The sequence below is a fragment of the Triticum dicoccoides genome, chromosome 1A (genome assembly GCF_002162155.2).
Source record: "Triticum dicoccoides isolate Atlit2015 ecotype Zavitan chromosome 1A, WEW_v2.0, whole genome shotgun sequence".
NCBI classification, from domain to species: Eukaryota; Viridiplantae; Streptophyta; class Magnoliopsida; order Poales; family Poaceae; genus Triticum; species Triticum dicoccoides.
In genome coordinates this window covers 373,860,312-373,876,713 of record NC_041380.1, presented here as the reverse complement: position 1 = coordinate 373,876,713, position 16,402 = coordinate 373,860,312, and the positions used below count along the sequence as shown (strand labels likewise).

The window sequence follows — 16,402 nt, the reverse complement described above, 5'->3', positions numbered from 1 at the left end:
TGAAGTGGCCAGGGTTTGCTCCGACGAGCGGATAGGGACAAATATATGTGGGATAGGGTGGGCCAGCATGGACCGGGTCAGACGTGACGGGCGTGCCCGAGCGTCCTCATATCCGCCCCATATTTAGGCTGGATATGAGGGGTGTCGGTCAGTCCGGACGTTTGAGGCCCGTTTCAGACGGCCGTCTGGATAAAAAAACATGACCGTTCAGTGACCGGGTGGCCCATCTGAATGTTTGAGGAGGGTTTGAGATGTTGGGTTGTAGATGCTCTAACACAGCAATTAGTACGTACGTGGGCCCAGCCCAGCGTAGACATCAGGCCCGGTCACAGGCATGCACCGACGGTACGTACGAACGTCTGCAGTGGCAGAGAGCAGGCTCTCATTCCATTCTTTTTTTTACACCCGCCGGTCTGTCACCTGTGACGCCATTAACTCCCCACCATGCTCCGATGGCCTATAGCGCTATCCTCTGGCTGACAAGCAGCCCAAAAATCTGATGGGTCCCAATGTCATAGGGTGGGCATAGGAACAGAGGGCCAACGTCAGTCAAGACAAAACTGCATACCGTTAGCCCATGCAGCAGTCTGATCTACTGCAACATTGTCTTTACTTCATACCGGGTGTCGTTGGCTGGAAATGGTAGTGGGGACCATATGTCAGTGGCACCAGTATAGTGTGCTTCCCTCCTTTCCCCCCGGCACAGGCAAAGGAAAAGTGTTGGAATGCATGATGGCTATCTAAGTGATGAACCATTGTCCCCTGAAAGGGCTACCTTAGCTAGGATGCTAGATCCCTTCGTCTATGAGCACCCTTTTCCTCCTTGGTGGTGTGGGGATGCAACAAGTGGGTTTACCACAATTAGATTGATTTTAGTTATTTAGTATCATGTTGGATCGATCGACGACGTGTGTTGATTGCCTGCATTACTGGCTCGGGCACGATTCATGTGAAACAATCAATGACAATCACGAGTTATCGCCCATTGAGGCAACTAGTAGGCTAGTGGCGGTCGCTTTTCATGAAGATCAGGCCACCCTATCCCCTCCCCCCTATTAACCCTTTCAAATCGGGTATCAGAATGGTCCAATTAATTAATTATAAGCCATCTAGGACTGATATTGATCAATCTCGAAAAGCTTACCTATGTATGCCCGTCTCGCCCTAATTTTGTATCTAGGTCATTAAGACCATCAACTATATTTATCTATGATGCTCGAGGCAAAAACTCCAATTACGATTGTGAAGCCCTTTTTTTCTGCCCCGAGCTTACACCATTTGAAATCAGGAAATTGCAATAGGAGAAGGTAACAAATTTGGAAATTTGCATTCACCGTCAACAACAAAGGACATGTCAACAAAAGGAAATGTTACATTTATATCTTTTTCAAGGGTCGGATTTAACTGATTGAGACGCAATGCTATTTCACAAGAACACTACTTATTTCGAGACATCATGGACAATGGAACCATTCATATTTTTTTGCGAAAACACAAAACTTTCATTACTTAATCGGGGAATACAATCTCGCTGCAAGAAACTAAAAGCTGGAATAACATTAATCCAGAGGCACCTCCTTGTGTCGCTACTAGCTCTAGCAGCATACAGTTGTGCAAGTTCATTAGCTTCCCTTCCGATATAGGCTAGATTAAAACTATCAAAACCCCCACTAAGGTCCTGAATTTCTAGGAGATCGAATGGGCGCAATCTTAGATCTGCCATCACCTCTTTTCTTCCAGAGACTGACAACATCTTGAGCATCTATTTTTAAGATCACATGACGGAACCATTCAACACCCCACAACTAAACTCGCTCCTAACCAAACCAGAAGATGGGCTATTGCATTGTTGTCACGTCTGATTTTTATCAGCTGCGCTTTCGGGCGCCGCAGGGGGAGGGGGGCGGGGGGAGGTTGTAATGGCACCCCCTCCAAAGACACAATCTAGTTTGATGGTATATTCAACACTACTTATATATATGTAACAATCGGATATTATTTGGAACTACTTGTTTGATTTTATGGTGGTGTTTAAACCAAATCCTATTATTTTAGTATTATACTCACAAATTTTGTAGTGTTATATTAAATTTGGCACCCCATGCTAAGCCTGCATAACTTCCAAGGAGACGTGCCATTCAACACTCGGGTGCCCCTACACCCTCAATGAACAGTAAATTCAGGAACAAAAATTAAAAAATTGAAACTTTGGGACATAAAACATGATCAAACATTCGATGCTCTTGCAAGTTTTGGCCATAGATAACATTTGAGAAGCCCTCACAAATAAACCAGTGCTCAAAAGTGCACATGAACTTTGAACAGTGATTTTGTTTTGTTTTGTGAGGGCTCCTCGAATATTATTTGTGGCAGAAACTTTACAAAACCATCAAATGTCTGATCATGTTTGATGTTCCAAAGTTTCAGACAATTTTCAATTTTGCTTTCATTTTATTGGATTGACGGGTGTAGGGTCACCCAGGAGCTATGACACCTTTCTCTTCTTATTGACTTCACGGCAAAAAAAACTATGGTTACAATATAGTGTGAATCATTTTTTGTCGAATCTTTGACCCAGAATACAATGAAAGTCATCCCTTGCCAAATCTTTTTATACGAGTACAATGATTGACCATGTTGATTCCAGAAAAGTTTCATTTCTTTTTAACCTTTTCGAAATTACTATTTTGCATATAGGGTACGTACGTGCGCACCCAGGAGCACCAAATTCCCTCTGGTCACTTTTATAACCATGTCGACCAAAATATTATTATGCACTAATGCTTGATCGTGATATCGAACACTAAATTGGAGAATGCTGATTTTGTTCTCTCTTTTTTTGTTCTGTTTGAAAGTTTTCCCGCGTTATACGAAACACAGATTAAAGAGTCGACGCCCTAACACAAATACCATGCTGGTACTGTATTAATCTTGCAGGAGACCGGTCCTGACAACCCTCTTGTACGTGGGTGCATACGTGGGCACAACACTGCGCAACGATCGCATGCTGCATGCATGCAGTGCAGCTGCGCGTACCACTTCGCACGCATCAAATAATGGCGAAGATCCTGCAGCTTTTCCATGATGCATGCATGCATGCCATCTGCCTGAAAAATTCTGCATTGTCGGGATGGTGGTGCACTATTTACATCCGCTTCCCTTTTTTTCGGGTCTGGCAAGTTTTGCAACATATTAGCGAAAGAACATCAGCTACTGATCAGAGTGTAGTGCTGTCCGTGGATGTCATGATGAGAACCTATGTATTTTTCTTTCCATTCCTCCTATAGTGGTCTCCTTGCTATCAAAAGGAAATACGTTGGATCGACATAAGGTAGGTATAATTTCGCAGAAGAAAAAGGACACAAGGTAGGTATAAATGTTAGATAAAACGAGAATAAATAAGATACGAGAGACACAGATTTTTACGTGGAAATCCTTACGGGGAAAAATAACGGATGCACGAAGACACAATTCTCTATGATTGAGGAGCATTATAAGAATGAGATGACATGTTGTCTTTAGGTGCGACTACATGATGCAATATATATATGAGGGGAAATACATAAGAATCCTTCGAGGACAAGTAAACAAGTTATACTCATACGCGACAACGTCAACGCAACGCCCACACCGTTTGTACTATACGTAACTAGAATTTGGATCACAATTTAACAATCTCCGCCTTAAGCCAAATTCCCTCCAATAGTCGAAGAAAGCAAATAGTTCCATCCAAATTGGCATAAACATCTTGTGCGTCAAAGTCCATAGGACTAGTGAGAAATACCAAGTAAGCTTGAGCAAAGCTTAAACTTATTGGTAGGAACTGACTTTGTCATCATTTCAGCAGAATTATCATGAATGCTTATCTTGCATACCTATAAATCACCTTCAGCAATAACATCTCAAATATAGTGATACCTGACATCAGTTTGCTTTGTTCTCTCATGATACATTGGATTTTTTGTAAGATATATAGCATTTTGACTGTCACAAAATACGGTAGAGCATGATGAATCTTCACAAAGCTCAGCATACAAACATTTTAACCAGATAGCTTCTTTGCATGCTTCAGAAATAGACATATATTTGGTAAAGCATTTACCTAAGTTATTGAAAATTCATAATTCATCAGTTATTTTAGATAATACTAAAAAACAAGATAGAGTAAGATACAAAAGTGTAAAAGAAAGTGGATTCATCAGATGATACATGAGTCCCTAATTCCGAATCAAGAGATTTGTTGTGGAATTTGTCAATTGAGTAAAGTAATAATATTAAGAATTAGATCATCTAACCCCATTGAATTTCATTTTTTTCATTCAATTTTCAGGGAAATTTTTGAATAAGAGATAAATAAACAATTGAATTTGAAAAAAAACCTTCTTTCTATTTTGGATAATTTCTTTTTCAATAGGACCCTCTTTTTGGAGTGAACGATCGAATATTCCCCTATTCCTCTTTATTTTAACTGATTGTATTCCATGCATCAGTAGTGGAACAAGTCACAATAGACTAGAAAATTTCTCTCCAACTCACGACACAACCACCAATGGTGAAAACATAATCTTTGAGTGCTTTTTTCTTATCCAAATCATCGGCAAAATCAGAATCAACAAAACCAACAAGTCCATCTCTAGTTTTCCCAAACTATAAATAAGCATTAGAAGTACCTCTTGTTAGATAAAACGAGATCAACGAGAAGTGAGAGACGCAGATTTTTACGTGAAAACCCTTGCAGGAAAAAAATCATGGATGCACGAAGGCGCAATTCACTATGATGGGGGAGTATTACAAGAACGAGACGACAGGCTGTCTTTAGGTACGCCTACATGTGGCATATATGAGGGGCAATACATATGAGTCCTTGGAGGACAAATAAACGAGTTGTACTCATACGGGCCGACGTCAACGTAACGCTCACACCATTTATACTACGTCTAGTCCTACATGGTAGAATTTGGACCACAATTTAACAATAAATTATGAAAAGCTATAATTTTTTGTCACGCATTAAGACATTCATGGCTAGTACCGGAGCTAGCGAGGGATTACTGGGGCAAATAGCGAAATATAATTTTTTTGGAGAGGTGAAATACTCTATTTCTCTTAATTTGTGTCATCCAAAACAGTGTTTCTTCATAGAATATGCATTGGCTGGGGGCCATGGCCCCTGCAGCTCAACACATAGCTCTGCCAGTGTTCATGGCACAAGGGTTTGCTTACGAGAAAGGTGTCATAGCTCCCGGATGCCCAACGCCCTCGTGAACAGTAAATTCAAAAACAAATGAAAACAAAATTATTATTTTTAAAACTTTGAAACATCAAACGTTGGATGTTCTTGCAAAATTTCAGTCACAAATAATATTTAAGGAGCACTCACAAAAAATCCTTTTTCATAAGTTCATGTTGAGGGGTGTTTTATTGTGTGAGAGCTCCTCAAATGTTCTCTGCGGCCAAAACTTTGCAAGAACATCAACTATTTGATCATGTTTTATGTCCCAAAGTTCCAAATTATTTTATTTTGTTTTTGATTTTTTTTCAAATTTATTGTTCATGGAGGGTGTAGGGGCACCTAGGTATTGAAAGGCATGTCTCCAATGAAAATTATTCCTTGGCAAAACTTTTTATACGAGCACAACACAAAAAAATTATTTTTTAGCTTTTTTTGAAATTACTAAATTATTTGACGCATATAGGATGCACGCGTACCTGGGGTTACCAAGGATTTCCCCCGGTGGCCTATACCTAATAAAACATTATAGTGTGTCGAATGCACATTTACCTTTTCAGTAAGCTGATTTTCGCAAAGACTCGTTCTACTGTTGTGTACTCTCTCAGTTTCATTTTTCTTCGCATATAAGCTTGGTCTTCAGTCAAACTTTCCCAAAAATTATAGGAAAAAATATAAACATTCACAATATCAAATCAATACTATTAGATGATGCGCGCAACAATGGTTCTATTATTTTTCCAGCGCAAAGCACAACAGGTTTACTTGGTGCTGCTCCACATACTGAACAGAAGACACAGTCGACCGTATATTTTGATGCAAATATATCAAGGACTTCAAGATATAATCTTCAGCATGTGTTGCAAGTTGTTTTTTTTTTTTTGCTTTGAGGTGAAGGACCTGGTGACACCCAACTTCCGGACTCCTCCAGGATGAACAAGGCTTTTCTCGTTTGGTGATCCAAACGGTTAACAGAAGTCCAAAGCGTGCAAACGTCCTTTCCTTTTATTTTAAAATATAATAAGGCTTATGTGATCAACGTGAAGGGGAGCCTTGGCGCGGTGGTAAAGCTGCTGCCTTGTGACCAAGAGGTCACGGGTTCAAGTCCTGGAAACAGCTAGAAATGTTGGGAAAGGCTGCGTACTATAGACCCAAAGTGGTCGGACCCTATATAAAAGGCAGCGTCGATCTTGTATCAGGTAGTTTTTAGATTGGTTTTTATCGGACGTGAAGAAAATACAGAAAAGCTACCATGTTTGTGGCACAAAATCCTTTGATTTGTTGCGTCACCGTGGGAGCACGACGGGAGTTGCTAGCGAGATTGATTCTCATCTATCTTGTGCTAGTTCTGTGACTTTGGTTTCTTGCATCTCGTTTGATCCATAGTATTTGTTCGTCTTCATCTTCATCATCTGTTTTCTTGTGTTTTCGTTTGCCAAGTACCGTGAAAGATCAGACCGATGAACGACTCGCCATCTAGTCGAGTCTTCATCAAGTGGTATCAGAGATAAGGTTGTTCACGGTACTGTGTTGATCAAGATGTCAACCTCGGTCAACAAGGGTGATGAGGTTGCTGTTGATTCTGAGGAAATAGTAAGTCCAGTATATGTGGATGATATTCCGCAAAATATTCGGGATGGTTTTGACCACACATGCAACTACATCAAGCAATATCATGATGCGCTCGGCAAAAGGATCGATGTCCTGATCACTCGGTTTGATGGTTTGGCAGACATCATCAATATGCCGGCAACGAATTCTGCACCACCACAGACTGCTCCGGCTGCTCCATTGCGTTATGCACCACCGACTCGCGATGGACATGCCGGCGTGCATGATCGCCGTTTGGCGGCACAATCTCATGCTGGAGATGATGGCGCCGACGACGGAGTTGACCAGGTGGGGTATGCGCCACGACCACGACACTATGAGCCTCGTCCCGAAACATCCGTTCGTGGTGGAGTGCATGATCGAGTTGGTCAAGCTGTGCGTGTGCCTTTGGATGATGTAATTGGGCGCATAAAAATTTCAATCCCCTCGTTCTCCGGCAAGTGCGAACCAGAAGGCTATTTGGAGTGGGAGATGCGTGTTGATCAAATTTTTGATGCCCATCATTATAGCGAGGAGAAGAAAGTTCAACTTGCTGGAATTGAGTTCACCGGTTACGCGCTAATTTGGTGGAATCAAATATGTTGTTTAAGGCATCACCCGACGACTTGGCGAGGTATGAAAGAATTCATGAGGCGACGTTTTGTTTCTGAGCACTATAAAAGAGATATGTACAACAAGTTGCAGCGGCTCTCTCAAGGTAATATGAGTGTTGATGAATATTACAAGGAGATGGAATTGCTTATGATACATACAGGGACAACGGAGGATCCGGAGGCGACTATGGCACGTTTCTTTAACGGGCTAAATATCGAGGTGCAGGATCATGTTGAGATGGTGGTCTACTACAACATACAAGATCTTGTGCACCAAGTTATGCGTGCGGAACAACAGATTAAGCGACGCCAAGTCAACATTGTTCCCGGTACCACTTTGAACACAGGGAGACGCTCGCAGCATAAGAGTGAGGATGTCGGTCCTAGCTCCAGGACGACAACATCAAATCGCTCTCATGGTTCTGTGCAGAAGGATGCTCCAAACTCAGGACTGTCGAGGGTTGATTCTAGTGTGCAGTCGACCACATGTACTAGTGACATAGAGTGTTTTAAGTGTGGAGGAAGAGGATATATGAAGCGTGAATGTCCTAATGAGAAAAGAGTGTTGCTCACAAAAGATGGCTATACACCCGCTAGTGATGAAGAGGTAGTTCTGACACTTCTAGTGAAAAATATGAAGATGTTGAAAAGGTGACTGCGGGTTTTGAGGCTGCTGAATCATATCCGTCATTGATGGTGCAACGAGTGTAAGAGGATCGCATTGAGGATAAGGGACAACGTTGGAATATTTTTTTAGACTCAGTGCAAAATCAACAACATCAATTATAAGTTGATTATAGATGGAGGGAGCTACACCAACACGGTCAGCAAGGGATTGGTGGACGCTTTGGGGTTACCTACATGGAAGCACCCTCAGCCACACCGCGTTGAGTGAATGTATCATACAGGAAAGCTGAAGGTTACTCATAAGGTCTGTGTGAACTTTTCTGTTGGCAATTATACTGATATGATGATATGTGATGTCTTGCTAATGGATGTATGTCATTTATTGTTGGGGAGGTCGTGGCAATATGATCATGGAGCTGCACATGATGGAAGGTCCAATACTTATTCATTTTGGTATAATGGAAAACGAAATGTGTTGAGACCGATGTTTGCCAATGTCATTAAGGTAGATGCTAATATTTCTCCACAACAAAAGATAGCAAAGGCTGCATTGAAGCCGTCTTTGAAGACGAGGACGGCTTCGATTCAAGAGGGAGAGGATGATGCGCGCAATAATGGTTCTATTATTTTTCCAGTGCAAAACACAATAGGTTTACTTGGTGCTGCTCCACATACTGAACAGAAGACACAGTCGACTGTATATTTTGATGCAAATATATCAGGGACTTCAAGATATAATCTTCAGCATGTGTTGCAAGTTGGTTCTTTTTGCTTTGAGGTTCCACCGATTGAACCGAAGAAGGACCCCGTGACACCCAGCTTCCGGACTCCTCCAGGATGAACAAGGCTTTTCTCGTTTGGTGATCCAGACGGTTAACAGAAGTCCAAAGCGTGTAAACGTCCTTCCCTTTTATTTTAAAATATAATAAGGCTTATGTGATCAACGTGGCCGGATTTATTAATTAGATTTTAGTTAAAAGAGTACTACTTAGGATAGAGGTTCACGGACAAGTTTGTTACTAGCTAGCTTTCTTTGAGATGTAAAAGGAGAGGATCTAGTTTTGTTAGTTTGGGTCAGGTCGGTTAGAGTGTTGGACGCCGTTACGGCTGGTGGGTCACCTATATAAAAGGCAGCGTGGATGTTGTATCAGGTAGTTTTTAGATTGGTTTTTATCAGACGTGAAGAAAATACAGAAAAGCTACCATGTTTGGGTGGCACAAAATCCTTTGATTTGCTGCGTCGCCGCGGGAGCACAACGGGAGTTGCTAGCGAGATTGATTCTCATCTATCTTGTGCTAGTTCTGTGACTTTGGTTTCTTGCATCTCGTTTGATCCATAGTATTTGTTCGTCTTCATCTTCATCATCTGTTCTTTTGTGTTTTCGTTTGCCAAGTACCATGAAAGATCGAACCGACGAACGACTCGCCATCTAGTCGAGTCTTCATCATTAGATGCATCAGATGTTAATATTTTCTAATTATAAAATTTGTCAAACATTACGAAGTTCGACTTAAGAACATCTTGTATGTGAAGTAAAAACGAAAAGTATATGCGTGTTTTTTTCTGTAAAAGAGTGTGTCTTCTTTTTCTACTTTTCTTTTAGATAATTTTCTTGCCCTACCTGAAATATTTTTTGTTTTTTTAGGGGTAAAGCACACTTTATTGATCATAAACCACAGTTTGTGGGATACAATTTGCATGGGGGTGAACAAGCCAAATATGGCGCCCCTGCTGAAGAGTAAGAGAAGATCTAGCTATATTATGAGCATCGCTATTCAACGCTCGGCCTTCAAAAACGAAGATACAATTAAAGACAGAAGCTCGTGAGCTTATTTCTGATATGATCGCTCCATACTTGCCCTTATAATCCTTGTTGATATCATTGATCACCTGCTTGGAGTCTGACGCTATGACAAAATCTCGAATCTGCAGGTCTTCGGCCAAAGACAGCGCCTCCCGACAGGCAATAGCTTCCAATATTGCTGCATCCGTGACCTTTGGAATCACCAAGGCAGAGCTGCCCAAGTAGTTTCCTTCACCATCTCTACATATAGCTGCTGCTGAACCACCCCTGTTGAACCGCGCCACACCGGCGTCAACATGAATCTTGGCAAAGCCCGCTGGCGGCGCCTTCGGCCGTGCTCTAGGCGCAGCGTTTGGTTGCCTTGTTACCCCTGTGTTGTCTATCGGCTTGCGGGCTTCCAAGCTCTCAAGCTCGCTTATAAATCTCTGAACGAAGTCATGGGTGGAGTAAGGGCTTTGGAAAATTCCCTCATGGATAGCTTGACGTCGAGCCCACCAAATTGCCCATAGTGTTACTGACAGCTCGACAAAGGATACATGCGATAATAGCTCCATCATGGTAAAAAGCCAAAGTTTGGCGTTAGGCTCAGTCGAAACACTTAGGTTTTCAACTATCTCTTCCTCTGATAAGGCCCAGACATATCTCGCTGAGGTGCACTCTAACAATGAGTGTCTCCAAGAATCCGGCGCACCACACAATCCACATGTGGACGTTGTAGACATATTTCGGTGCGATCGAATATCCTCAGTGGGCAAAGATTGTCTCGCAAGTCGCCACAAGAACATCCGGACTTTGCCTGGTACTTTGACTTTCCACAAATACTTCCAGGATGTCCCCTCCGCGTGATCGCTTGATGATCCGGCTGTTTCCTCCAACCAAGCCTCTCTCCGTTGCCTAGTTGAGACGAGCATAGCATAAGCAGAACGGACTGTAAAGACTCCCGTTTTCTCATAGTGCCAAGACCAGAAATCGGCGACCACTAGTGCAGAACTGGGCAATAGCACCGGTTCGTAAGGCCCTTTAGTGCCGGTTTGGTAACCGGCGCTAAAATGTAGGCACTAAAGCCCCTCCCCCTTTAGTACCGGTTCAGCACGAACCGGTGCTAAAGGGCAACCACGTGGCATGAGCCAGCTTCGGGGGCAGGCAGGGGCGGAGCTCAATGGGCCGACCCCGAGGCACAGGAATACGGGTCCAATTTCATATTTACTAGTACGTGTCATCTGAAAAAGGCTTGGGCATCAGGGTTGAGATGAAGCGGTGCATCAGGGTCCACGATCGCAGCCGCATGACGGCCTACGCCCGCACATGCGTCGTCCACGTCCGCAACCCACACAGCCCACAGCCCACAATTGGGCCACGCAGCGGTTTCCAATCCCCACTCCCCGCCGCCAAGTGGGAGCGGCCGATCGAGGCGACGCCATGCGCAGGAGTGCCGTGCCGATCGACGCGACTACGCCGGCTTCGTGAATCCATCTCGGCAAGAACGTGATCTACTTTGTCCAATCGTTCGTCTACACTTCAGATTGCAGCCAATTCTAGTTCTGTCTGGGTAAAGCCCTTGCCTCTTGTCTAATTCTTTTCAATAATTATTCTCAATCCTTGTAGTTTTTTCTATGAATTTGCAATCAATCGATTCCAAAAAAAAGCAAAGGATATATTCACTGCAAGGCATATATATACATCTCTCCTTTCGTTTTCCTTTGCATAGTAAATGTTCTGGGCATCCCACATTTGGCTGCTAGGACTCCATTTAAATCAATGGGTTCTGGCCGAACATAGGCATTGGAATTTGTAGTTGTCAAATTTTTCATGTCCCACGTGGAATTTGCTAGTCAAATTTACATATACCTTGGACATGTTCTTATTCAAAAGTAAAGCATTATCACAAGATCTCCGAAAGAATTGAATCTGGAAGAGGAGATCCATTTCGATAAGGGCAAAAGGAAATTGATAAAACATGAACATCCTAATTTGAGATATTCGGTAAGAAGGAAGTACTTGGCTAATGAACATTGTCAGCTTGAGAAAATAATTTTTAAATATTTGAGAGTTTGGGACTAAAAATATTGGTTTCAAGAATTAAGAGCCGGCTTGAATTTAGCTACTTAAATATTTTCATTTCACCATTCTTCTTTGTTCCACTGAAAAATTTAATTCTATTCTTGTTATATTGTAGGATATTAAAACTTAGTATCTGATGGCGTATTTTGGAGATTCGAAATGGAATACATCATTTTCAAGTAATTTTATTCATTGTTTCCTTGTTTTTCTAAGCATTTGACGGCTATGTTTTGTATTTAATCAGTCTTCTATTATGTCAGCTATAAGTTATAAAATCACACTTCTATTTAGTATGTCGTTACTTGAAATTTTACACCATGTTAAAGTGGTGCATCAGGGTAGCATTTCCTCCAGCTCCGCCCCTGGGGGCAGGGAACCCTTTAGTACCGGTTGGTGTCACCAACCGGTATTAAAATGTTGGGGGTTTTGGGTTTATGATTTTTTTTTCATTTAATTTTATATTTCCCATTTAATTATTTTTCGTTTGCCGGTAATTTACGATACTACATATTGAACATGTTATGCATATATATAAATAGAATTTCTAGTAGAACCGATCATATAGAAAGTCTATTTAAGATCCAGTGTAAAGAATAAGTTATTCTTCACCCTGGTCGATTGACTGAGCCAGACCTTACGTCCAAGTGTCCAACCAAACCGCCCTGTTCAGCGATTGTAAGAAATCCCATCGTCCCTTGCAGTAAAATTACATCTAGGTTGAGGTAATTTTACCTTTTATATGCATTGATGACTCGAACCCAGCCACCTCCCCGTCCTTTTTCGATCTGGTTCGAACATTTTTTTATTTTTAGAAAAGAAGCTGCGAACGGTTTCGGAGGTATCGACGGCGAACAGCGGCATGGTGCTCAGCGGCTTGGCTAGGTCTTGGCTAGCGCCATGGTTGGTGTTGGCGGTGCAGGCTCAAAGGCGTGGTGCTCGGTGGCATCGGCGATGGGGTTCCTCGGTTCCGGGCAACGCAGCGGGCCTACATCGACTGCGACCGCTTCGTCATCTGCGCCGGCCATGGCGGCACTGCTCCATCTCGCGGGCTACGGCGGTACTGTTCCATCTAGCGGGCTATGGCGGCGTCACGGTGAGCTCTCGGCACTTTGGTTCATTGCCAGGATTTTTTCCCCTGTATTTCTGCTCCCGTCCTCTGCCAGTCCAGAAATTCTACATCCGTGTCTATCTAGGAACTTGGGCATAATCGTGGGCACGACTCGCCGGCTGCGGCTGCTGCCATGGTGCTAGGTTGTGGCCTTTTTCAGATTCGGCGTGTATTGATGCATCCCTGTGCTAGGTTCCTGAAGTTGGTTTTCAAAGACGAGTTGTCACCAGATATAACTTGCCTTCTTATATTTCAGTTGATAAAACATTTCGAAAAGGGGCGCTTTATTACTAGTTGATAAAACATATAGGGTAATTAGTATTACTTCTACATTTCAGTCCACTTCAACTCTTGCTGATTTATTTTTGTTTCTGCTTTTACAAACAATGCTTTAACCATTGTTTTTTGTGTTCGTGTTGTAGCTTGCTGTGGCCTAAGGTGGGCTCAAGCCTGAATCTATTAGTTTAGATTGTATTACTTTTCTCACTTGAGTTGTCCAGTTTTAATTTGTGTTGCTCCAAACCTAGTATTTGCAGTTGCCTGTTTCGGAGATCCAAGTTCTGCGTCAGATTTCTGTCGTCAAAGGTAAATCCTTCTAGTTGATGCATATTATGGACTACCTGTGCCGTTGTCTCATAATTATTAGGCCCCAATTTCTGATGGAATTTTTCTTCCATTTAGCCTTTTTATTTCCTTCAGAAATATAAGCATTTGTCTACTAAAGGTTGATATTCTAAAGATGCTCTTGCTGCAATACAATGTTGGCATGCAATGTGCTTAGCTATATTACTAACCAGTGACTAGCTATGCAACTTTTCATGTAAAATAAAAAGAAAAACTTAGCTTACTTTCTGCATGTGGACAAGGCATAATTTCTGATCCATCATAATTTTTTTTGAAAGATCCGGGGTTACCGGCTTTATTGATTTAGGAGAAAGCAAGCGGGAAAACAGTGGTGATCAAGCGATCATGGTTACAAGAGGCGGATCAAAGACTAAAAATAAAGCACGCCGTCGACTATCTCACTACATCTCCCCCAAAGGGGGGCTCAAGATAGCGTGCACCCGCCAGTCGCCACAAATCCAAGCTTCCCCTGATGGCACGCAGGACATCTTCCGTCCGCGGCAGCTTATTTCTGAAAATGCAATCATTCCGCTCCTTCCAGATTTCCTTGGCAATCATCAAGAACATCGACTTGAGACCCTTCTTAAATCCAGCCGCTGTGAGAGCGATCAGCCTCTGGCAGTGCCTGTGTGAGCCGTGGTGCATCTCCCGCTTCTCCTTCAAGGCTGCGCAGCCGACCCTGGTGGACGCTGTCTGCCAGATCGAGGAGGAGAAGGGGCAGTCCCAAAGGAGGTGCGTTGAGCTCTCCAGGTTTCTGACGCAGATCCATCATAAAATGGATCTTTTTTCTTCTGATCAAGCGATGCATTTGTTCCTACCAGACTAGAATGCATACATCACCATTTACAACTAAAACAAGAATCATTTATCGAGTCTCTTGTTTCTACTGGAGTTTACCTGTTTAACATCAGTTTTCGCGCATTCTTGAAACAAGCATAATTGTATAATTATTGCCTAGGCATTGGTTCTACAGGGATCCATATCAGCATTTTTTGCTAAAGATTCTTATAAATTGTAAGGCATTGCTTTTGGTCTTCTTTAACATGTTTTCTTGTCATCAGGGTAATCCATTCAAATATGACTAATTTGTTTCCTTTCACTTTTTACCACTGTACCACTTCCACATTTATTTACTTCCATTTTTTATTTATTCATCTACATGATTATCTGCATGATTTTCCATCAGTTGCATAACTAGTCTGCTCTTGAGCATTCTGATTTGTTATTAGGTAGCTGCAAGCGATTCATTACTAACAAAACTCTACCTAGAAGCTACTCTCTCTGTAGTCACCTAAAACATCTTATAAAAGTTTAGAGTGAGTATATTTATTTGGTTGGCCATGGTATGCAGGTGGATGAACCAGCTGCTTGCTCTGTGATGCTCCATCATATATAGATGTACATAGTCCAGGGAATGAGAAGTGAATGCACTACCGGATCAGGAGGTGGGCACCAAGATCCAGCAAAGAGCAACTCCTGGTGGTTGTTATGCACAGCCTCCTCCGGCGACTCCGGCCGACCAGTAGCAAAGAGCAGTGGCTGCGGAGGAAGCCCCAACAACTGAAATGGCGCATCAACCAGACGCTCCGTGACGTGCGGGGATCAGTCGCCTGCAAAATGATGCTATTTGGTGCGGAACTGTGAAAATTAGAGCTTTTTTGGGGTTCCCGGGTTAGTGCTGTTACGCCTTTGATCCGTTCCATCTATTGGTGTGGTGGATCTGAGGATTTTTAGCCAGTAAAGTTTATCAGAACGGATTATGATGCATTTGATTGTGTCAATTACATGGGTGCTGGAGTGTCTCCCTCTAACCAAAACTGAATGGGGAAAGCAGAGTAGTATGAGTATCATCAGTGTATTTACATTTGGTAATGCAATATGATGCAGGCGCACCTATCCATGGATCTCATTGTCCTTTGATGTGAAACTACATATTGCAGAAAAAGATGTTATATGCGTGAGGCTCTTCCCATAAATTGATTTTAAATTTACTATTCACTTGCCTATTAGTTTGTTTGTAGGATATTTGCTATATCCAATTTTACCTAGTGATATCCTTTATTTTTTTATTTGTCCCAGATATTACCTTATGCTATATGTTCTTCTCGGTTGTTGGCTTCTTGTATCTGAGAATCATCCTTAAACTGGGGTATAGAGAAGTGCAAAATGACTATTCTATTTCTGAATCTTTCTCTAATGCGTTTGCTGTTACTTGATGTTTTTTTATGATTCCTGGCAGGATGGAGCTTGGTTGGGTCAGTAGGTAGGTACACGAAATAATTTTTAGAAACGTAGCTTTATCCAAGAATCAGTAATGCCGTAACAACTTTCATACGCCAATTGCTTCGTTACATGCAGGATGTAATTTATCTGCATGCACGTCCTAAAATTACCTCGCTCCCTTTTGTTTACGGTGGAAACCGGTCCCTTCCTTCGTACTGTAATTTTATCTCAAGTGCTTTGTCTCTTACGTTTTCAAGTTCTGCCCGTGAAATTGAGTTGGGGTGAGGAATAAAAATTCCGACCCAGGGTGAAGAATAAGCTGTGAAGAATAAGCTATTTTTCTTCACCCCAGTCCATCGACCGAGCTCCTCGCAAAAAAAAAGTCCATCGACCCAGGCATGTTCTGGTTAAGCAAATCTCGACCGATATAAAATTCTGTTGCACTGCCGTAAATTTACCTTTATGGCAGTGGTTAAGCAATTCTCCCCGTACCTATTTGTTTTTTTTTTTCTAATCAGCT

At 42.3% G+C, this 16,402-nt stretch overlaps 1 protein-coding gene across 1 annotated transcript; it reads left to right on the top strand.

The window, feature by feature from the left end:
* Window positions 1-12,574: 12,574 nt before the first annotated feature.
* On the top strand, window positions 12,575-15,545 carry LOC119291177. Its single transcript, XM_037569922.1, has 4 exons — window positions 12,575-13,020; window positions 13,563-13,620; window positions 13,938-14,391; window positions 15,011-15,545. The coding sequence occupies exons 1-3, from the start codon at window positions 12,825-12,827 to the stop codon at window positions 14,290-14,292; spliced, it is 609 nt and encodes a 202-aa protein (XP_037425819.1). The 5' UTR covers window positions 12,575-12,824; the 3' UTR covers window positions 14,293-14,391; window positions 15,011-15,545.
* Window positions 15,546-16,402: the final 857 nt, after the last annotated feature.

Coding starts and splice junctions, on each gene's coding strand:
- LOC119291177 (XM_037569922.1), top strand. CDS start 12,825: ATGGTTGGTGTTGGCGGTGCAGGCTCAAAGGCGTGGTGCTCGGTGGCA. Junction 13,021..13,562: donor CGGGCTATGGCGGCGTCACG/GTGAGCTCTCGG, acceptor CTCCAAACCTAG/TATTTGCAGTTGCCTGTTTC. Junction 13,621..13,937: donor TCAGATTTCTGTCGTCAAAG/GTAAATCCTTCT, acceptor TTTTTTTGAAAG/ATCCGGGGTTACCGGCTTTA.